The 24,769-nt window shown below is 45.1% G+C and overlaps 1 protein-coding gene across 1 annotated transcript in view; it reads left to right on the forward strand.

The window, feature by feature from the left end:
• LOC140493949 (myelin-associated glycoprotein-like) overlaps positions 1 to 24,769 on the forward strand; it is a 218,848-nt gene that overhangs the window by 48,460 nt on the left and 145,619 nt on the right. The window contains 2 exon segments of the mRNA XM_072592900.1: positions 2,044 to 2,337; positions 3,084 to 3,365. Of these exon segments, the coding sequence (XP_072449001.1) occupies positions 2,044 to 2,337; positions 3,084 to 3,365 (576 nt within the window).

Consider the following 24,769-nt stretch of genomic DNA (forward strand, 5'->3'; position numbering starts at 1 on the left):
GTGGGGACCAAGTAAGAATATGAGACCTTTGAATTCTGGAACAGAGTTACACTGCATGTTTGTGAATGCAGATTATCGGTAATTAAACCAGGAAGTGTCAGGCACAATTTGTCTTGGTTGATTATGGTGTAATAATGTGATACTAATGGACACCTTGCTCAAGGAGAGGCATGTCTGAGTGTTAAATATCCCTGGTTACAAAGTGTTCAGAAAATACAGGATAGGAAAAAAAAGTAGATGCTCTGATATATTTGTTAAGGCGGGAATTACAGGATTGGAGAAAGGGGAGCTTTCAGAGGGTTCAATGACAGAATCACACTGGCTGGAGCTCAGGAACAAGAAGAATACAGTGACAATACTTAGTGTAACATACAGACCACCAGCTAGTGGGAAGGATATCGAGGAATAAATCTCAGGGGCAATTATAGAGAGATGTAAACAGCATACAATCTTTCTGAAGGAGGACTTTAGTTGTCTGTATGTAGGCAATGATAGTGGTCATGAAAACAGGTAGAGATTGTTTTCAGGATAATTCCTGATACCAGTATGTGTCCAGCCCAACAAGCAAGGGGTCACTGCTGGCCCCGCTTCTTGGGAATGAAGTGACCAGTCGACCAAGTGACAGTGAGGGAACATTTAGGGGACAGTGATCATTGTTTCATAAGGTTTAGGATGGAAGAGGGAAAAGACAGATGAATCCATAGTGAGAAAAGTCGACTGATGGACAGCAGGCTTCAATGAGACAAGGATAGAGCAAGGCTGTAACCCTGACTGAAACCACAAAGATTAACAGGAGAAACAAGAGCTGAACAATGAACTACCTTCAACCACAAGATGGCTGGAGCAGGGTAAACAAATATCCCCTCAATAGGTAAAGGAGGGAAAATAAAATCAGGGCTCCCTGAATGCAAAGGAGGTCAAAATTAAGTTAAAGAAGACAAATGGTTTTGTCCAGGTGAAACTCAGCAGGTCTGGCAGTATCCGTGGAGAGAAAGCAGAGTTAGTGTCTTGAGACATTTACCCTTTTTAATAACCAGATCATTTGCCAAATTTGAAAACACAGAGAAGTATGAGGTGAAATACTTTGGTACAAGGGACAGAAAATACTGGAGAATCAATGGCAAATAAACATAATAATCTAAAGAGTGAGCAGGAACAAAGAGACAAAAGTGTACATATGCATAAGATATTAAAGGTGGCAGGACAGGTAGAGAGAGAGCTGTTAATAAAGGCTTTAAGGCTTAAGGTATTTAAGGCTTCATTAACAGGACTATACAGTACAAGGGCAAGGAGGTTAATAAGTTATAAAGACATTGTTTAGAATTCAGCAGGAGGATTGTGTGTTGTGCTGGATCTCACACCATAGTGAGGACAAAGTGTGGAAGTGAATTCTGCAAATGATTCCAGGGATGAGAAATTTCAGTTCTGATGACAGGTTGGAAAACCTGGGGCTGGTTTCCTTGGAGAGGAAAAGGCTAAGGGAAGAGTTGGACAGAGGAGAGACTGAGAAATTGGCCCTAGACATTAAATAATCAAGAACTAGAGGTCACAGATTTACAGTGTTTTGCAGAAGAGATGAATGTGAAATGAAGAAAGCCTTTTCTCCCCACAGTGAGTCGTTTGGTCTAGAATGCACTGACTGAAAGTCTGGTGGTGTCAGGTTCAATTGAGGCATTTAGGAGGAGTCTGGATAGTTATTTAAACAGACACAGTGCACATGGGATGGAGTAAAGGTAGGAAATTGGCATGAGGTCAAAATGCTCAGAGAACCAGCACAGACACAATAGGCTGAATAGATCTATTTCTTCAAATTTCAAATACATAAAGGAGTTGGTTGGCCAACTGGGAAAAGTGTTATTATTTCATGTTGTGAGCTATGGAGTGGTGGGGCTATAGTGAGGGTGCACTTCTCCAGTCTCAGCACTAACCCTCAGTACGGAGATCACCCTGGTTGACATGTTTTATCATGTAGGAGTGTGGTTTCTATTTGATCTGATGCTCCATGCAGTATTTATCTAAGAAGATCCATTCTCTGTGTGTTAGATTTCACAGATAAACCTCTGATACACCCTGTGGAAGTTATCACAGGAAAGCGTGTGAACCTAACCTGCATCTTCAATACAACGTGCAATGGAACAGCACCTGCCTTAACCTGGGATACTCCAACTGCTGTACATGGATCAGTCTCAATCACTGTCACTCGGCATGGAGTCACTCTGAGCTATACTTCTGTTCTGAGCCTAACACCATCACTCAGACACCAGGGACAAGCCCTCACCTGCAGAGTGAGTTATCCAACTGTGTCATCAGAGCAGACTCTCGTACTGACAGTGCAATGTAAGTATGGACATCTCTCATTCAACTTTTGCTGAAACAGCTTACATTGTGCACAGCAAGATCCCAAAATTCCCAATGTGCTGTGCACTGCATTTCAACTGAGCAATCTCAGACTGAGAGTGCAGAGACAGTTTACTGACATTACAGATGGCAATGTTGCGCTCTCACAGAACTAACATTCAGACAGAGGTGCTTTCCTTCTGCACTGACGATCCATCAGTGCTGCATCACCTCAGTAACTGACCATCGATCAGTGTGGCGCTCAGTGCTCACTTACTCTCTGATCGTGTAGCACTCCCTCAGTACTGACTCTCTGACAGTGCAGCACTCCCTCAGTACTGACACTTTGATAGTGCGGTACTCCCTCAGTATTAACCGTCCAACAGTAAAGTTGCAACAATCTCTCAGCACTGGATATATATGCAGTGGATAGTGCATATATGGAATTAGCTGCCAGAAGATGTGGTGGAGTCTGGTACAATTACAACATTTTAAGGGTATTACAATTGGTATAAGAACAGGATGAGTTTCCAGAGAGATAAGCCAAATCTTAGAAACTAGGACCTCAGGATATCTGGTCAACATGGATGAGTTGGTCCGGACTGTTTAAGCACTGTACAATTCTATGATTCTCCTGTCTTCACAATGACCAGAAATGCCTACTTCTTCTGTGATTTGTGGGTAAAGAAACTGCAATGGTATCTCAGCTTTCATATACTCAGGAACTGATCATTATTTGTTTTTAGACCCACCACAGAATCTCTCAATTACTTCCCTGGATGGGATTAAAGATTCATCCATCAATATAATTGAGGGGAATTCTGCAGTCATAATCTGCTCTGTCAAGAGCTTCCCAGTATCTAACCTGACGTGGAGACACCTTAATGTCACAATGAACAGGACACGTTCCAACAATGAGCTGTGGTTGGAGATTCCTCACATTACACCCAGGGAGACTGGAGACTATCAGTGTGTGGCTAAGAATGAACATGGAGCAATGGAGAGCTCCATAACCATCACTGTGACATGTGAGTTTATACAGACTGCAACATCTCTCAGATGTACACACACAATAAAACCTAGACACATACACACATTACCAGCTCTCATTCTGTGTTGAAGCAATGACAACACCAGAGTACCCAGGCACTGTTTAGCAATCAGCACCCTACACAGAGAACTACAGATTTTTTTCTTTACTCTATCATTGCATCCATTTGTACTGTGTACAACAGCAAACTGAGAATATTGTAACATTCAGGGAACACTGTATTGCTTTGGCTGCTGCTGTCAACCACAGTGGTACAAGAGTGCTGCTCATTGTCGAGTTTTCAATAGATCACTAATTGACATGGTGTGAGTCCAGGGGTTCAATAAGCTTTGAGTTATTTCGACAGTTCGAGGATTACAAAAACAAAGAGAGACTAAGAGAATGACAAACAGAGAGAGACTGATAAGGAAAGAGAAGTCAAAAATAGGTTCTATGCAGAACAAACTGCTGCTAAAAAGCCAACTGAAGGCCACTCATTGTGTGGGCTTGCAGCACAGGAAGAAATCCCTGCAGCTGTTTGACCACTCTGTGCAGTTGGGACTCAGGTGAGATTCTGGAAACAAGTTGTGTGCTGTAGTTAAGACCCGTCAATACTCCAGGGAGCCAGGACGTGTCACTAAATGTTGGAGTTAAGTTTCAGAAAAACACTTAGGATCTACTGAGGTCCCAGAATAATGTCATGAATAGGTCAGAAAGCGATTAACCAAAATTCCACTTTCACATTTAATGGGTATGATGAGCCAAAGCATCACTAACATCTGGGATATTGCTGACACATCTGTTTTCACTTCATTTTTCATTTGGTGTGCTCTGCAGGCTCTTCATTCTTTAATTCTGGATACTAGAAAATATCCGAACCATACACTGGAGACTCTACTATTGTGTTGTTTTCCGTGATATATCTAATTTCTATTCATTAAAAACTGTTGAATCTAGTGGCTTCCTTGTCGAAGTAAGTATCAGAAAATTAAATGTTGTTGACTTGCTTTCAAGCATGGTCAGCAGGTAGCTATTGACCAGGTCTGGTCTGGACTCACACCATGTCACTTAGTACTCCAGCGATCAAATAATATCCAGTGACTGACAAGCACCAGGGCACATACTGGGGACATGAACTTTCTTTTATCGAGATAGACAGCAGCTCCAATGCTGAGGGAATATAATGACAGCTTACACAGGCAATCTCCATCAGAAATGTGACACAGAAACTTACACAGAGGGAAAATGAATGCAAATTCAGAGGCATCAAAGACTGAAAATCAGCGTGATGTGCACTGTTCAGTCACAATGTTATCTTCCTTCATTTTTAGATGCACCACAGAATCTCTCAATTACTTCTGCTCACATAATTAAAAACCTATTGATCACTACAATTGAGGGGAATTCTGTGGTGATAATCTGCTCTGTCGAGAGCTTCCCAGCTTCCAACCTGACGTGGAGCCATCTTAATGTCACAATGAACAGGACAAGTTCCAACAATGAGCTGTGGTTGGAGATTTCTCACGTTACACTCAGGGAGACTGGAGACTATCAGTGTGTGGCTGAGAATGAACATGGAGCAGTGGAGAGCTCCATAACCATCTCTGTGCAATGTGAGTGTACACAACGTTCAACACCTACACGAGAGGGCAAACAATCAGAAATGTGGTACATAATACCACCGATGACAAAGATAGAAAAAAGGGATGAGGTCCTGCAAGAAGAATTTGGGGAGCTAGGAAGTTGATTTAAAAAAAACAGGCCTTCACAGGCCTAATCTCTGCACTACCTCCAGCACCACTCACTTGGTGAGAACAGAAATACGAGGGTTGTCTGGATGAAGGCATGGCTGGAGAGATGGTGCTGGAGGGAGGGTTTGAGATTTCTAGGACTCTAAGATCCTTTTGGGGGATAGTGGGAACTAGACCTGAACTGGAATGAGGTCAGCATCCTTGTGGGGAGGTTTGTTCACACTGTTCGGGAATGTTATCACTACATTGGCAGGAGGCTTGTCTCCTGGATGACTGGTTCAGCACAGGGAGATGCACAGACAGAATAAGAAGAAACAGCAAGTCAGTCAGAAAGACATAGGAAGCATTGGTTAGTTAAGGCTGAAGGGAGATTGGCAAGGTTGGATGGTATTGCTTTAATGGAAGGGGTCGGTGAATAAGGCAGATGAGTTGAGGACACAAATTAAACCTGGGAGTATGATGTTATTGTGGTAGCCGAGACATGGTTGAGAGGGGGAACAGGATTGGCAGCTCAATATTACAGGAGACATAGTTTTCAGGTAAAATAGAGAAGGAAGTAAAAACAATTGATTCGGGGCTCAATTACAGCAGGAAGGAGGGATGGCATGTTAGAAGGCTCCTCAAATGAAGCCATATGGATTCAACTTAAAAACCAAAAAGTAAAGATCACATTGCTGGGAGCGTGCTGTAGAACCCCAGACAATCAGAGAGGAATAGAAGAGGTGTGTAGGCAAATTTCAGAGAGTTTAAAAGGAACATAGTAGTGACAATGGGAGATTTCTTCCTTCCCAGCATTGACTGGCACAGTCATGATGTGAAAGGTTTAGTCTGACCGGATTCCTAAATGCATCCAAGGAGAAGCTTTTAAGCCAAAACACAGAAAGGGAACAAGAATGGGCTGGTCCTGTACTTAATTTTAGGTCATGAAGCAAAGCAATTGGTTGAAATATGTGTGGGGGAGCATTTTACTGACAGCAATCATAACTCCATCAGATTGACCTGAGAAACAACAAGGATGGACCTGAAATCCAAGTTCTAAACATAGGGAAAGTCCAATGTTAATAAGGTCAGACTTGATTTACTGAGAGTAGGCTGCATGCACATACTTTTAAGTAAATCTATGTCAGAATATTGAGACATATTCTGAAAGGAAATTGGGATTGGATAGAGCCAACATGTTCCAAGGAAGAAAAAGGGTGAAACCAACAAATCCTGTGAACCCTGGATGTCGAGAGACAGGTGGGATTGGATAAAGAAATAGAGGAGGGCTCACAGCAGGCATTGTCAGCTCAAAAACACAGAAGCACTAAAGAAAAGGAAGGAAGTATATGTCAGGCATAGACAGGATAGACCGAGTGAATCCTTATTCTGGATTAGTGGTGCTGGAAGAGCACAGCAGTTCAGGCAGCATTCAAGGAGCAGCGAAATCAACGTTTCAGGCACAAGCCTTTTACCGAGTGAATCCTTAGAAGACCATAAAGGAAATAGGAGTATACTTAAGAGGGAAATCAGGAGGGGAAAAGGGGGATATGAGATAGCTTTGGCAAATAGAATTAAGGAGAATCCAAAGAGTTTTTACAAATACATGAAGGAAAAAGGGTAACTAGGGAGAGAATAGGGTCCCTCAAAGATCAGAGCTGAAAAATGTGTTGCTGGAAAAGCGCAGCAGGTCAGGCAGCATCCAAGGAGCAGGAGAATCGATGTTTCAGGCATGAGCCCTTCTTCAGGAATGAGGAGGGTGTGCCAAGCAGGCTAAGATAAAAGGTAGGGAAGAGGGACTTGGGGGAGGGACGTTGGGAATGTGATAGGTGGAGGGAGGTTAAGGTGAGGGTGATAGGCCGGAGTGGGGGTGGGGGCGGAGAGGTCGGGAAGAAGATTGCAGGTCAAGAAGGCGGTGCTGAGTCTGAGGGTCGGGACTGAGATAAGGCGGGGGGAGGGTAAATGAGGAAGCTGGAGAAATCTGCATTCATCCTTTGTGGTTGGAGGGTTCCTAGATGGAAGATGAGGCACTCTTCCTCCAGCCATCGTGTTGCCATGGTCTGGCGATGGAGGAGGCCAAGGACCTGCATGTCCTTGGTGGAGTGGGAGGGGGAGTTAAGGTGTTCAGCCATGGGACGGTTGGGTTGTTTGGTGCAGGTGTCCCAGAGGTGGTCTCTGAAACATTCCGCAAGTAGGTGGCCTGTCTCCCCAATGTAGAGGAGGCCACATCGGGTGCAGCGGATGCAGTAAATGATGTGTGTGGAGGTGCAGGCGAATTTGTGATGGATATGGAAGGTTCCCTTGGGGCCTTGGAGGGAAGTGAGGGGGGAGGTGTGGGCCCAAGTTTTACATTTATTGCAGTTGCAGGGGAAGATGCTGGGAGTGGAGGTTGGGTCGGTGGGAAGTGTGGACCTGACGAGGGAGTTGCGGAGGGAGTGGCCTTTCCGGAACGCTGATAGGGGTGGGGAGGGAAATATATCCTTGGTGATGGGATCTGTTTGGAGGTGGCGGAAATGACGAAGAATGATACGCTGTATCTGGAGGTTGGTGGGGTGGTAGGTGAGGGGCAAGATTCAAGGTTCAAGGGGTCCAATCACCACCAGGACAGAACCCCACTGGTCCTCACCTACCACTCCACCAACCTCCTGAACTGCTGTGCCCTTCCAGCACCACTAATCCAGAATAAGGATTCACTCGGTCTATCCTGTCTATGCCTGACATATACTTCCTTCCTTTTCTTAACCAAACCCTCAATTTCTTTAGTGCTTCTGTGTTTTTGAGCTGACAATGCCTGCCGTGAGCCCTCCTCTATCTCTTTATCCAATCCCACCTGTCCCTTGACATCCAGGGTTCACAGGATTTGTTGGTTTCACCCTTTTTCTTCCTTGGAACATGTTGGCTCTATCCAATCCCAATTTCCTTTCAGGAGGTATAATCCTTCGTCATTTCTGCCTGACCTGCTGTGCTTTTCCAGCAACACATTTTTCAGCTCTGATCTCCAGCATCTGCAGTCCTCACTTTCTCCCTCTAAGATCAGCAAGGCGGCCTTTGTGTGGAGCCACAGAAAATGGGGGAGATATTAAATGAGTATTTTGCATCAGTGTTTACTGTGGAAAAGGATATGGAAGATAAAGACTGTAGGGCAATAGATGGTGACATCTCGCAAAATGTCCATATTACAGAGGGGGAAATGCTGGATGTCTTGAAACGGTTAAAGGTGGATAAATCCCCAGGACCTGATCAGGTGTACCCGAGAACTCTGTGGGAAGCTAGAGAAGTGATTGCTGGGCCTGTTGCTGAGATATTTGTATCATTGATAGTCACAGGTGAGGTGCCGGAAGACTGGAGGTTGGCTAACGTGGTGCCACTGTTTAAGAAGGGTGGTAAGGACAAGCCAGGGAACTATAGACTGGTGAGTCTAATTGTCTAATGGGCAAGTTGTTGGAGAGAATCCTGAGGAACAGATGTACATGTATTTGGAAAGGCAAGGACTGATTAGGAATAGTCAACATAGTTTTCTGTGTGGGAAATCATGTCTCACAAACTTCATTGAGTTTTTTGAGGAACTAACAAAGAAGATTGATGAGGGCCGAGAAGTAGATGTGATCTATATGGACTTCAGTAAGGCGTTCGACAAGGTTCCCCATGGGAGACTGATTAGCAAGGGTAGATCTCACGGAATACAGGGAGAACTAGCCATTTGGATACAGAACTGGCTTAAAGGTAGAAGACAGAGGGTAGTGGTGGAGGGTTGTTTTTCAGACTGGAGGCCTGTGACCAGTGGAGTGCCACAAGGATCGATGCTGGGCCCTCTACTTTTTTACATTTACATAATGGGGAGGCACGGTGGCATAGTGGTTAGTACTGCTGCCTCACAATGCCAGGGACCCAGGTTCGATTCCAGCCTCAGGCGACTGTCTGTATGGAGTTTTCACATTCTCCCCGTGTTTGTGTGGGTTTCCTCCAGGTGCTCTGGTTTCCTCCCACAGTCCAAAGATGTGCAGTCCAGGTGAATTGGTCGTGCTAAATTGCCTGTAGAATTAGGTGCATTAGTCAGAGGTAAATATGGGGAATGGGTCTGGGTGGGTTACTCTTTGGAGTGTTGGTGTGGACTAGTTGGGCTGAAGGGCCTATTTCCACTCTGTAGGGAATCTAATCTAATTTAAATGATTTGGATGCCAGCATAAGCGGTACACTTAGTAAGTTTGCAGATGACACCAAAATTGGAGGTGTAGTGGACAGCAAAGAGGGTTACCTTAGATTACAACAGAATTTTGACCAGATGGGCCAATGGGCTGAGAAGTGGCAGATGGAGTTTAATTCAGATAAATGCGAGGTGTGGCATTTTGGGAAAGCAAATCTTAACAGGACTTATACACTTAATGGTAAGGTCCTAGGGAGTGTTGCTGAACAAAGAGACCTTGGAGTGCAGGTTCATAGCTCCTTGAAAGTGGAGTCGCAGGTAGATAGGATAGTGAAGATGGTGTTTGGTATGTTTTCCTTTATTGGTCAGAGTATTGAGTACAGGAGTTGGGAGGTCATGTTGCGGCTGTACAGGACGTTGGTTAGGCCACTGTTGGAATATTGTGTGCAATTCTGGTCTCCTTCCTATCGGAAGAATGTTGTGAAACTTGAAAGGGTTCAGAAAAGATTTACAAGGATGTTGCCAGGGTTGGAGGATTTGAGCTATAGGGAGAGGCTGTACGGGCTGGGGCTGTTTTCCCTGGAGTGTCGGAGGCTGAGGGGTGACCTCACAGAGATTTACAAAATTATGAGGGTAAATAGGGTAAATAGGCAAAGTCTTTTCCCTGGGGTCAGGGAGTCCAGAACTAGAGGGCATAGGTTTAGGGTGAGAGGGGAAAGATATAAAAGAGACCTACTGGGCAACTTTTTCACACAGAGGGTGGTACGTGTATGGAATGAGCTGCCAGAGGATGTGGTGGAGGCTGGTACAATTGTGACATTTAAGAGGCATTTGGATGGGTATATGAATAGGAAGGGTTTGGAGGGATATGGGCCGGGTGCTGGCAGGTGAGACTAGATTGGGTTGGGATATCTGGTCAACATGGACAGGTTGGACCGAAGGGTCTGTTTCCATGCTGTACATCTCTATGACTCTCTGACTCTAAATAAAAAATATCTAAGAGGAAATTTAAAGAGAAAATTCGGAAAGCAAAAAGGGGGCATGGAAGGAAAGTCCCAAGTTATTTCACGAGTACAATAAGAGTAAAACAATGGATAAGGAAACGGAAGGGCCCATTTAGGTATTTTGTATGTGGAGCCGAAGGATGTGGGTTAGGTTCTAAATGAATACTTGGTTTTGGTGTTCACTCATGAGAACAATAGTTTAGGTATCACCATCAGGGAGATGGAGTGTAATATACTTTACAAAATTAGCTCAGACAGACAGGGGGCTCTGAGTGACCTGGCAGGCTTAAAACTAGACAAATCGCAGGACCAGATGCAGTGTATCCCAGGCTGCTGAGTGAGGCAAGGGAAGGAAATATCAGGGGCACTGGCAAATATTTTCAATTCCTCTGTGGCCATTGGGGAGGTACCAGTGGATTGGAGAGAGCAGTCAATGTGGTACGAGCATCCATGAATGAATGGCGATTCATTTGCCATATTCTACTCCAACTTCAACAAGGCTTTAGATAAGGTCCAACTTAGGAAGCTGTTTGCGAAGGAGAACGTCCATGGGATCCAAACAGCATTGCCAAATTGGATTTGGAGTTGGCTGAGTGGCAGGAAGCAGAGGGTCATGGTTTGAGGGGTGTTTCTGTGACTAGAAGCCAGTACCCAGTGGGGTCTCACAGGGATCATGACTGGAGCCCTTGCTGATTGAAGCATATATAAATAATTCAGAATTTAGGAGGATTGATCAGTCAGTTTGAGGTTCATCCAAAACTCAGTGAGCTGATAAACACTGAAGCATTCCCTCAGTATTGACCCTCGGATAGTGCAGCACTCCCTCAGTACTGACCCTCAATACAGAAGCACCCCCTCAGTACTGACACTCTGACAGTGCGGCACTCCCTCAGTACTGACCCTCTGACACAGCAACACTCCCTCAGTACTGACCCTCTGTCAGTGCAGCACTCCCTCAGTACTGACCCTCTGACACAGCAGCACTCCCTCAGTACTGACCCTCTGTCAGTGCAGCACTCCCTCAGTACTGACCTCTGACAGTGCAGCACTCCTTCAGTGCTGACCCTCTGACAGTGCAGCACTCCCTCAGTACTGACCTCTGACAGTGCAGCACTCCCTCAGTACTAACCCTCTGACAGTGCAGCACTCCCTCAGTACTGAACCTCTGACAGTGCAGCACTCCCTCAGTACTGACCTCTGACAGTGCAGCACTCCCTCAGTGCTGACCCTCTGACAGTGCAGCACTCCCTCAGTGCTGACCCTCTGACAGTGCATCACTCCCTCAGTATTAATCCTCTGATAGTGTGGCACTCCGTCAATACTGACCATCCGACACTGTAGCACTCCCTCAGTGCTGACCCTCTGACAGTGCAGCACTCCCTCAGTACTGACCCTCTGACAGTGCAGCACTCCCTCAGTGCTGACCCTCTGACAGTGCAGCACTCCCTCAGTACTGACCCTCTGACAGTGCAGCACTCCCTCAGTACTGACCTCTGACAGTGCAGCACTCCCTCAGTGCTGACCCTCTGACAGTGCAGCACTCCCTCAGTACTGAATTGAAGTGTCTGCTATGGTTACGTGATGTGTGGAGGAGGAAACCGCGCTGCTATCTCACCTTTCACATTGTCGGGATCTAGGATGTGTTTGACTATCATTGTAATGAACTGATCATTATTTGCTTTTAGACCCACCACGGCATCTCTCAATTATTTCCCTGGATGGGATTAATCCAGGTTCATTCATCAATATAATTGAGGGGAATTCTGCAGTCATAATCTGCTCTGTTGAGAGCTGCCCAGTATCTAACCTGACGTGGAGACACCTTAATGTCACAATGAACAAGACAAGTTCCAACAATGAGCTGTGGTTGGAGATTCCTCACGTTACACCCAGGGAGACTGGAGACTATCAGTGTGTGGCAGAGAATGAACATGGAGCAGTGGAGAGCTCCATAACCATCACTGTGACATGTGAGTTTATACAGACTTCAACATCTCTCAGATTTACACACATACACACAGACAAACACATACACATTATCAGCTTTCAGACCGTGTTGAAATAATGCAAATTCCTGAATGACTAGGCACCCAACTGAACAAGCAGCATATCTACCCAAAACTGCAGATTTATCTGTTCTAGGTTATTTTTTGTTGGATCAATTTGTCCTGCGTACAACAATTTTGTAACATTCATGGAACATGATATTGTGTTGGTTTGTATTACTGGAAAAGTGCAGCCAAGTCAGGCAGCATTCCAGGAGCAGGAAAGTCAGATTTTGGGCATAAGCCCTTCATCAGGAATGGAGGCCCAACACGTTGATTCTCCTGCTCGTCAGATGCTGTCTATCTGGACTCTGGTCTCACTATCTCCTGGTTTGTATTGTCAATTTTTCAACATGACACTGAAGTTAATCCAAGGATTCAGCGTTGGTTTGAGTTTGATTCAGTTACACAATTCAAGAGAGAAAGAGAGAGAAAGGATGTGGCACAGAGGGAGAGATAACACGAGGTGGAGAGTGCAAGAGAGCGCATTAGAGTTTAGAAGGATGACGGGATATCGGTTTGAAACTTACAAACTACTGAATGGCCAGGACAGAGTGGACATTGAAAAGATGCTGACAAGAGATACTAGGACCTGAGGGCAAAGCCTTAGAATAAAAGGAAGATCTTCTAGAACGGAGATAAGGAGAAACTTCTTCAGCCAGACAGCTCTGGAGTTCATTGCCACAGAAGGCTATGGAGGCCAGGTCATTATATATATTTAAGATGGAGATAAGTAGGTTCTTGAGTATCAAGGAAATCAAGAGTTATGGGGAGGAAGTGGGAGAAATGGGTGAAAAACTTCTCAGTCTTGCTCGAATGGTGGAGCAGACTGAATGGGCAAATTCCAGCTGCGAGGTCTTACGGAGAGACCATGAGAGGGAAGGAGAAAGATGGTGAGAACGAGAAAAAGGGACAGAGAGAGAGAGAGAAGGGTGGGGGGGGGGGGGGGGGGGGGGGGGGGGTGGGGAAGGAGAGAAAAACACAGATGGGAAGAAAAGAGAGAAAAAGATCAATTCCAACAACACGCTGTGGTTGCAGATTTCTCACATTACACTGAATGAAACTGAAGACAATTAGGGTGTTGCAGAAAAGGAATATGGAATAGTGGAGGTGCCCATAGCCATCACTGTGGGATATGAGTGTACACAACATTCACCATCTCCACTGGAGGGCAACAGACAGAGATTGTGATCCATATTGGTACCAACAGTCTAGGGACATAAAGGGGTGAGGTGCTGAAAGCTGAACTTGGGGGACTAGGACACAGACTGGGGAAAAAAAAAGACTTCACATTTTGCAATCTTTGGATTACTTCCACTGCCTTGTGCTAAGGAGCATAGAAATAGATGGTTCGTCCAGATGAATGTGTGGCTGGAGAGATGATGCAGGAGGTAGAACTTTTGATTTCTGGGACATTGGGACACTTTTCAGGGGTGGTAAGATGTGTACAGGACTGACAAGTTGCAACAGTAAAGGAATGGGACCAGCATCCTCGTGGGGAGATTTGCTAGCGCTGTTGGGTAAAGTTGAAACTAATTTGGCAGCGGGCTGAGATCCTGAGGGATGTTTCAGCAAAGGAAGGTGCACAGCCAGAACTAAAAGAGACAGCAAGTGAGTCAGGAAGGCACAAGAAGAATAGACCAGTTAAGACACAGGGAGATTGGCAAGGTTGGATGTTACTACTTTAATGTAATGAGTCTGACAAAAAATGTAGATAGATGAAGGTACAGATTTAAAAATGAGATGTGTTACTATTGCTGTCAATAACATTGTTGAGAGAGGGACAGGATTGGCAACTTAATATTCCAGGATACAGGATCTTCAGGTAGAACAGGGAAAGAGGTAAAAGAGGAGCAGATGTCACAATACTGACCAGGGAATCAATTACAGCAGTAAAGAGGGATGACAAGTTCATCGGCTCCTCAAGTGAAGCCATTAGATAAAACCTTTACTCTGAAATGGAGTGAACACATTGTTGAGTGTTCACTAAAGGCCCCCACACAGTCAGAGAGAAATAGTATGGAGGTAAATTTCAGAGAATGCAAAAAGAACAGGATAGTGACAGTGAGAGATTTCTTCTTTCCCAAAACTATCTGAGGCAGTCCTAATGTGAGAGACTTAGAGTGAGCGGAATTCCTAGGATCCGTCCAGCACAGCCTTTTAAAGCCTGCACAGTTAGTTCTTCATTAATGTGATGATTCCATTCTTGAGCAACCCCACATTATAGTAAAATCACACTTTAGAAACAGTGCTTGAAGTGTTGGTGATATAATCACGACACAGCCAACAGAAGTTTTAAAACTTTGTTGACTGTGTTACAATGAATTCACCTTGATGAAATGCACGTTATAACAGAACGAGCTGTACCCAGGAGAGCCCGCAAGGCAGGGGGCTTTAATATAGGAAGTGAAGCAGTAGAGGTGGTTGGAATATCTGTGAGAGAGCACTTTGTGGACAGTGATTCTAACTCTGTTAGATTCAAGACAAGGATGGGTCTGAAATCAAAGTTCTAAACCTGGGGAAGGCTGATTTTAATAAGATCAGATATTATTTGGGCCAGATTATACTCAGAGACGTGCTTTTCAGCAAGTCTGTGCCAGAAACATGGGACACATTCTCAAAGGAAATAGAGAGTTACAGGTGCACAATTTCCAATAAAGATAAAGGGTGGGATCCACAAATCCAGTGAACCCTGAATGATGAGGGATATACAGGGCTGGATAAAGATAACAGCCAATGGGATCCAAGGAAAGTTGGTAAATTGGATCCAGAATTAAGCAAGTGGCAGGAAGTGGCAGTGGGTGATGGTCAAGGGGTGTTTTTGTGGCTGGAGGTCAGTGGATTCTCTAGGGATCACTGCTGGAGCCCTTGCTGATCCAAGTACATATAAAAGATTGAGACATGAATGTAGGCGGGCTGATCAGTTAGTTTGAGGATGATACAAAATTGATAAATAGTGAGGAACAGCCTTAGATTACAGGACAATACAGACAGGCTGAACAGTGGCAAATGGAATTCAATCCAGATAAATGTGAGGTGATGCAGCTTGGATAGGATAAATAAGACAAAGGAATATAGGGTGAATGGTAAGACCCTGGGGAACACTGATGATCACCGAGACCTTGGTGTGCATGTCCACTGGTCTCTTAAATGTAGCAGCTGATGTGATCGAGGAGGCATATGGGATACTGGTCTTTATTAGCTGAACAACAGAATACAGGAGCAGGTCGATTATACTTGGGACTGTATAAAATATTGATTAGAACAAAGAACAAGAAAAATTACAGCACAGGAACAGGCCCTTCAGCCCTCCAAGCCTGTGCCGATTCCAATCCTCTATCTAAACCTGTCGCCTATTTTCTAAGGTTATATTCCTCGGCTCCCTGCGCATTCATGTGTCTGTCGAGACACATCTTAAATTACACTATCGTGACTGTCTCTACAGCCTCCCTTGGCAACCCTTTCCAGGCACCCACAACCCTCTGATAAAGAACATTCTATGCATATCTCTCCTAAACATTTCTCCTCTCACCTTGAACTCGTGACCCCTAGTAATTGAGTCCCCCACACTGGGAAAAAGCTCCTTGCTATCCACCCTTTCTATACCGCCATGATTACATCGACCTCAATCAGATCCACCCCTCTCAACCTCCATCCTTCTAATGAAAATAATCTTAATCTACTCAACCTCTCCTTATAGCTAACACCCTTCAACCAGGCAACATCCTGGTGAACCTCCTCTGTACCCTCTCCAAAGCATCCACATCCTTTTGGTCATGTGGCAACCAGAACTGTACACAGTATTCTAAATGTGGCCAAACCAAAGTCCGACACAACTGTAACATAACCTGCCAATGCCTGTTCTCAGTACCGCAACGGATGAAGGAAAGTGTGCCGTGCATGTACTAGACCACACTACTGACATGTATTGCCATCTTCAGGGAACAATGGATGTGAACACCCAGATTTCTCTACACATCAATTTTTCCTAGGATGTTTCCATTTACATAAGAACATAACATAAGAACTAGGAGCAGGATTCGGCTATCCGGCCCTTCGAGCCTGCTCTGCCATTTAATAAGATCATGGCTGATCTTCCTGTGGATTGAGATACACTTACCCGTGCTCATACCATATCCAGAACCACAACAACGAGCACCTGAGCTACAAATCTTCTCACAGAAGCGTTTCACAGGAGGATCCCAAGCACTGAGGATGTCACCTAGACAGGGGGCGAAACGTCTGCAACACAAATTCCCAGCTCGGCGAACAGAACCACAACATTGTTAAAATAAAATCTACTTTAGCTTTAAAAATGTTTACTGAAGTATAGTCAACTACTTCCCGGGCAAGGAATTCCATCGATTAACAACCCTCTGGTTGAACAAGTTCCTTCTTAATTCAGTCCTAAATCTGCTCCCTCTAATCTTGAGGCTATGATCTCTTGTCCTACCTTCATCTGCCAATGGAAACATCCTATCTATTTCTATCTTGTCTATTCCCTTCATAATTTGAGATGTTTCTATAAGATCCTCCCTCATTCTCCTGAATTCCAATGAATATAATTGCAATCTACTCAGTTACTCTGCATAAGCCAAACCCCTCAACTCTGGAATCAACCTGGTGAACCTCCTCTGCACCCCCTCCAGTGCCAGGACATCTTTTCTCAAGTAACTTGTACAGCTATGGCATTACCTCTCTGCTTTTAAACCCAACCCCTTTAGGGGTTCCACTTACCTTCCTAATTACTTGTTGTACCTGCAGACCAACCGTCTGTGATTCATACACAAGAACACCCAGGTCCCTCTGCAAAACAGCATGCTACAACCTTTTCACCATTCAAGTAATAATCCTTTTTACTATTACCCCTACCAAAATGTATGACTTCACATTGTATTCCATCTGCCAGACCTTTGCCCACTTGCACAATGTATCCATGTTCCTCTGCAAAGTTTCACAGTCCTCTGCACACTTTGCTCTACCACGCATCTTAGTGTCATCGGCACTACATGTGATCCCCAACTCCAAACCATCTATACAATTCATATGTAAATAATTGCAGTCCCAACACCAATCCCTCAGGCACACCACTAGGCACTGATTGCCAGCTAGAATAGCACTCATTTATCTCCACTCTTTACTTCCTGTCAGTCAACCAATCCTCTATCCATGCTAATACTCTACACCAACACCATGCATCCTTCTCTTATGCAGCAGCCTCATGTGCAGCATCTTGGCAAAGGCCTTTTGGAAATCCTGGTACACCACATCCACTGGGTCCCTGTTTTGCACCTTGCTTGTAAAGTCTTCATAGAATTTCAAAAGATTTGTCAAGCATGACCTGCCCTTCATGAACCCATGCTAAGTCTGCCCAACAGGACAATTTCTATTGAGGTGCCCTGCTATTTCTTCCTTGATAACAGACTAAGTATTTTTCCCACTAAAGAGGTTAACCAGTCTATAATTCTTCACCTTTTATTTACCTTCCTTTCTAAATAGTGACGTCACAGTTGCTGTTTTTCAATCTGCTGGACTGCCCCAGAATCCAGCAAATTTTGAAAATTATCACCGGTGCATTTGCTATTTCTCCCATTTCTTTTACCCTGGGATGCATTCCATCAGGGCCCTGATATTGTCCTTGAATATCAGAGCTACGCCACCTCCCTTACCTTACTGTCCTTCCGAATAGTCGGGGTCCCCTGTATATTTAACTCCTGGTCATGACCATCCTGTAACCATGTCTCTGAAATGGCTACTAACGGCATGATTTGTGCTGTTAACTCATCAAGCTTTTTACAAATGCTACAAGCATTCAGGTAAAGTGCCTTTATCCGAGCTTTCTCACTCTCATGATTCATAACATCTCTAATGTCTCCTGAGTTCTCCTTCCTTTTTGCTTCTTTGATAGTCTGCCTTGAACTTAAGCCCTCCTGCACATAATCTAACCAGCCGCTTACCTTTTTATTTACCATCGCCCTGTCGTTTTCCCTATCCCTTCCCCCCTGACTCACTAGTTGAAAGTTCTAGTGACCACCCTCTTTATCCTTTTCACTAGGACACTGGCTCCAGATTGGTTCAGGTGGAGACTATCCCATCGGTACAGATCCTCCTGGTTCCAAAACTGACCTCTCGTTCCCACACCATTCCCTTAGCCATGTGTTTGCTTCCCCAATTTTCTTACCCCTAAGCCAATTTGCACATGGCTCAGGAGGTATTTCGGAGACTAAAACCCTTGAGGACCTGTTCTTTAATTTTGTTCCTAGCACTTGATAATCCCCAAACAGGTCCTCAATCCTAACCTTGCCTATGTTGTTAGTCCCAACATGGACCACAACAACTGGATCCTCTTCCTCCCATTTCAATATCCTTTCAAACCGGCCAGAGATGCCCTGCACCCTGGCACTGGGCAGGCAACACACCATGCAGGACTCCCGATCTGGCTCACAAAGAATACTATCTATCCCCCTATCTATAGAATCCCTGTAACTACCACTTGTCTTTTTCCTGCCCCCTCTTGAATGGCCTTCTGCACCATGGTGCCATGGTGAGCCAGCTCATCCTATCCTTTTCCTCACCCACACAGGGAGTAAGTATCTCGTACCTGTTGGATAAGGTCAAAAGCTGAGGGTCCTCCATGCCTGAACTGAGGATCCCCTAGCTGCCTCACTTGCAATCATACCCAGATGTCCCTGATCACGAACTGAATTTGATTTACTTAATCTGCCAGGTATGACTGCCTCCAGAAACAAAGTGTCAAGGTAACTCTCTCCTTTCCGAATGTGCTCTTCAATTGGATTTTCCAAAATACATCACCTTGCATTTGTTTAGAATGAACTCCATCTGCCATTTCTCTGCCCAGCTCTCCAATCTATTTATATTCTGCTGTATTCTCTGACAGTCACCTTCACTATCTGCTACTCCAACAATTTTAGTGTCATCTGAAAACCTGCTAATCAGACTACCTGTACCTTCCTCCAAATCACTTATGTATATCTCAAACAACAGCGGTCCCAGCACAGATCCCTGTGGAACACCACTGGTCACAGTTCTCCATTTTGAGAAACTCCCTTCCACTACTACTCTCTGTTTCCTGTTGCCCAGCCAGTTCTCTATCCATCTAGCTAGTACACCCTGGACCCCATGCGACTTCACTTTTTCCATCAGCCTTACGACATCCTGTTGAAGTCTATGTGTATGACATCTACAGCACTTCCCTCATCAATCAACTTTGTCACTTCCTCAAAGAATTCTATCATGTTGGTAAAACATGACCATCCCCGCCCAAAACCATGTTGCCTATAACTGATAAGCCAATTATCTTCCAAATATCAATAGATCCAATCCCTCAGTATTATGTCCAAGCAGCTTCCCAACCACTGGCATCAGGCTCAACAGTCTATAATTACCTGGATTATCCTTGCTGCCCTTCTTAAACAAGGAGAAAGCATTAGCAATTCTCCAGTCCTCCAGGACTCCACCTTGATCAAGGATGCTGCAAAGATACCTGTTAGTATCCCAGCTATTTCCTCTTTCACTTCCCTCAGAAACCTGGGATAGATCTCATCTGGATCTGGGGACTTGTCCACCTTAATGTGTTTTAGAATACCCAACACTTCCTCCCTCATTATGCCGACTTGACCTAGAGTAATCGAACATCTATCCGTAACCTTAACATTCATCATTTCCCTCTCCTCAGTGAATACTGCTACAAAGTGCTCATTAAGCATCTGACCCATTTTCTCTGACTCCACACATAACCTTCCTCCATTGTCCTAGAGTGGGCCAACACTTTCTCTAGTTACCCTCTTGCATCTTATATATGAATAAAAGGCTTTGGGATTTTCCTTTCCCTTGTTTACTGAAGATATCTCATGACCCCTTTTAGCCCTCTTAATTCCCCGTTTCAGATTGGTCCTACTTTCTTGATATTCTTCCAAAGCATTGTCTGTTGTCAGCCACCTAGACCTTATGTATGCTTCCATTTTCCTCTTAACTAGTCTCACAACTTCACATGCCATCCATGATTCCTTAATCTTATTATTTCTATTCTTCATTTTCACAGGAATATGTCTCTCATGCATGCTAATCAACCTCTCTTTAAAAGCTTCCCACATATCGAATGTGAATTTACCTTCAAACAGCAGATCCCAATCTATATTTCCCAGCTCCTGCTGAATTTTGGTACAGTTACCCTTCCCTCAATTTAGCGCTCTTCCTTTAGGATCTCTCTCATCTTTGTCCATGGGTATTTTAAAACTTATGGAATTGTGATCCTACCTGTAGCGTCCTACTTTTTAACTTGGCTCCTAACTTCATATATTCTGCTTGGAAGACCTCATTCTGTTGCTTTTACCTATATCATTGGTGCCTATATATACCACGACAACTGGCTGTTCATCTTCCCCCCTTCTGGATGTTCTGCAGCCAATCTGAGACATCCCTGACCCGTGCACCTGGGAGGCAACATGCCATTTGGGAGTCTTGTTATTGACCACAGAGCCACCTATCTACTCCTGTAACAATTGAATCCCCGATGACTATAGCCCTTCCACTCTTTGTCCCACCCTTCTGTCCAGCAGAACCAGCCACGGTGCCATGAACCTGGCTACTGCTGGCTTCCCCTGGTGCGCCATCTCCCCCAACAATATCCAAAATGGAGTTTAATATAGATAAGTTTGAAGTCTGGCATTTTAGAAAGTCAAATCAAGGGAGGAGTTTCATGGTGAATGGTAAGGCCTTAAGGAGTGTGGTGGAACAGAGGGACCTTGGAGTTCAGGTTCACAGATCTCTGAAACTGGAATCACAGGTAGACAAGGCAGTGAAGAAGGTTTTTGGCACACTGGCCTCATCAGTCATCATTGAGTATCGAAGTTAGGAAGTTATGTTGCAGTTGTCCAGGATGTTTCTGAGGCCACACTTTGTGAATTGTGTTCAGTTTTGGTCACCTTGTTACAGGAAGGATGTCATTAAAATGGAATGAGCGCAGAAGAAATTTGCAAGGATGTTGCCTGGACTCATTGGTCTAAGGAGAGGTTGGACAGGCTTGGAGTTTCTCCTTCAGAGTGTAGGAGACTGAGGGGGATCTTTTGAAGTATATAAGATCATGAGAGGCATGAATCGGAAGCATGTAGGGTTGCTGTATCGAGGACGAGAGGTTAGAGGGAAAAAATAAAAGGGAGCCTGAGGACCACAAGGACTGAGCTGCCAGCGGAAGTGGTTGAGGCGGGTACATTAAAAGCATTTAAAAGGCATTTGGACAAATACATGGATAGGAAAGGATATGGGCCCAGAGCAGGGAAATGGTGTTAGTGTGAGTTTGAGCCAAAAGGCCTGTCTCCATGCTGGAGGATTTGATGAATCTATTCAGGTGCGCCCCGATAATGTCAAGGCACACAAGGCTATTGGCCAACTGCTAATAAAAGGGTGAATGGTTAGACGGCTGTTTTTGATCAGTGTAGACTGGTTGGGCTGAAGGGTGTTTTTATTAAGCTGTAGAGCTCTATGATGATGATGAGTACAGCTCTCGCTCATGCACAAACATAGATAGGAACTCTGATCCCTAAAACCAGGAGCATATCTGCAAGCAATTTGCTGGCAGTGCTGCACAGCTGCGTGTGTGTCAGTATTAGAACCGATTAGCTACTGACCCACAAACAGAGCAGCATCTCCTCAGCAATAACGGGCCGACAGGACAGCACTTTTCGTGTCATAAAGCGCTGACAATGCAGCACATTCCCTGTGATAATTCACCGACAGTGCAGTACTTGCCCTGCCATAACCTACCGCCAGTGCAGCACTTTCATGTTGAAAACCCGCCAACAGTGCAGCAGTGTCTCTGTGACAACCCACTGACAGTGCAGCACTTTCTCTGTCCTCACCCGCCAACAGTGCAGCAAATTCTCTGTGATAACCCACTGACAGTGCAGCACTTTCCCTGTGATAACCCACTGACAGTGCAACACTTTCCCTGTGATAACCCACTGACAGTGCAGCACTTTCTCTTTTATAACCCACTGACAGTCCAGCAATTTCTCTGTGATAACCCACTGACAGTGCAGCACTTTCTCTGTGATAACCCACTGACAGTGCAGCACTTTCTCTTTTATAACCCACTGACAGTGCAGCACTTTCTCTGTGATAACCCACTGACAGTGCAGCACTTTCTCTGTGATAACCCACTGACAGTGCAGCACTTTCTCTTTTATAACCCACTGACAGTCCAGCAATTTCCCTGTGATAACCCACTGACAGTGCAGCACTTTCCCTGTGATAACCCACTGACAGTGCAGCAAATTCCCTGTGATAACCCACTGACAGTGCAGCACTTTCTCTTTTATAACCCACTGACAGTGCAGCACTTACTCTGTGATAACCCACTGACAGTGCAGCACTTTCTCTGTGATAACCCACTGACAGTGCAGCACTTTCTCTGTGATAACCCACTGACAGTGCAGCACTTTCTCTGTGATAACCCACTGACAGTGCAGCACTTTCTCTGTGATAACCCACCGACAGTGCAGCACTTTCTCTGTGATAACCCACTGACAGTGCAGCACTTTCTCTGTGATAACCCACCGACAGTGCAGCAATTTCTCTGTGATAACCCACTGACAGTGCAGCACTTTCTCTGTGATAACCCACTGACAGTGCAGCACTTTCTCTGTGATAACCCACTGACAGTGCAGCACTTTCCCTGTGATAACCCACTGACAGTGCAGCAAATTCCCTGTGATAACCCACTGACAGTGCAGCACTTTCTCTTTTATAACCCACTGACAGTGCAGCACTTACTCTGTGATAACCCACTGACAGTGCAGCACTTTCTCTGTGATAACCCACTGACAGTGCAGCACTTTCTCTTTTATAACCCACTGACAGTCCAGCACTTTCTCTGTGATAACCCACTGACAGTGCAGCACTTTCTCTGTGATAACCCACTGACAGTGCAGCACTTTCTCTGTGATAACCCACTGACAGTGCAGCACTTTCTCTTTTATAACCCACTGACAGTCCAGCACTTTCCCTGTGATAACCCACTGACAGTGCAGCACTTTCTCTGTGATAACCCACTGACAGTGCAGCACTTTCTCTTTTATAGCCCACTGACAGTACAGCACTTTCCCTGTGATAACCCACTGACAGTGCAGCACTTTCCCTGTGATAACCCACTGACAGTGCAGCACTTTATCTGTGATAACCCACTGAGAGTGCAGCACATTCTCTGTGATAACCCACTGACAGTGCAGCACTTTATCTGTGATAACTCACTGACAGTGCAGCACTTACTCTGTGATAACTCACTGGCAGTGCGGCACTTTCTCTTTGATAACCCACTGACAGTGCAGCACTTTCTCTGTGATAACACACCTATAGTGCAGCACTTTCTCTGTGATAACCCACTGACAGTGCAGAACTTTCTCTGTGATAACCCACTGACAGTGCAGCAGTTTCTCTGTGATAACCCACTGACAGTGCAGCAATTTCCCTTGATAACCCACCGACAGTGCAGCACTTTCTCTGTGATAACCCACTGACAGTGCAACACTTTCTCTGTGATAACCCACTGACAGTGCAGCACTTTCTCTGTGATAACCCACTGACAGTGCAGCACTTTCTCTGTGATAACTCACCGACAGTGCAGCACTTTCTCTGTGATAACCCACTGACAGTGCAGCACTTTCTCTGTGATAACCCACCGACAGTGCAGCACTTTCTCTGTGATAACCCACTGACAGTGCAGCACTTTCTCTGTGATAACCCACTGACAGTGCAGCACTTTCTCTGTGATAACCCACCGACAGTGCAGCACTTTCTCTGTGATAACCCACTGACAGTGCAGCACGTTCTCTGTGATAACCCACCGACAGTGCAGCACTTTCTCTGTGATAACCCACTGACAGTGCAGCACTTTCTCTTTTATAACCCACTGACAGTCCAGCACTTTCTCTGTGATAACCCACTGACAGTGCCCCACTTTCTCTGTGATAACCTACTGACAGTGCAGCAATTTCTCTGTGATAACTCACTGACAGTGCAGCACTTTCTCTGTGATAACCCACTGACAGTGCAGCACTTTCTCTGTGATAACCCACTGACAGTGCAGCACTTTCCCTGTGATAACCCACTGACAGTGCAGCACTTTCTCTGTGAAAACCCACTGACAGTGCAGCACTTTCTCTGTGATAACCCACTGACAGTGCAGCACTTTCCCTGTGATAACCCACTGACAGTGCAGCACTTTATCTGTGATAACCCACTGAGAGTGCAGCACATTCTCTGTGATAACCCACTGACAGTGCAGCACTTTCTCTGTGATAACTCACTGACAGTGCAGCACTTTCTCTGTGATAACTCACTGACAGTGCAGCACTTTATCTGTGATAACCCACCGACAGTGTGACACTTTCTCTGTGATAACCCACCGACAGTGTGACACTTTCCCTGTGATAACCCACTGACAGTGCAGCACTTTATCTGTG

The sequence above is a fragment of the Chiloscyllium punctatum genome, chromosome 23 (genome assembly GCF_047496795.1).
Source record: "Chiloscyllium punctatum isolate Juve2018m chromosome 23, sChiPun1.3, whole genome shotgun sequence".
In the NCBI taxonomy this organism is placed as follows: Eukaryota; Metazoa; Chordata; class Chondrichthyes; order Orectolobiformes; family Hemiscylliidae; genus Chiloscyllium; species Chiloscyllium punctatum.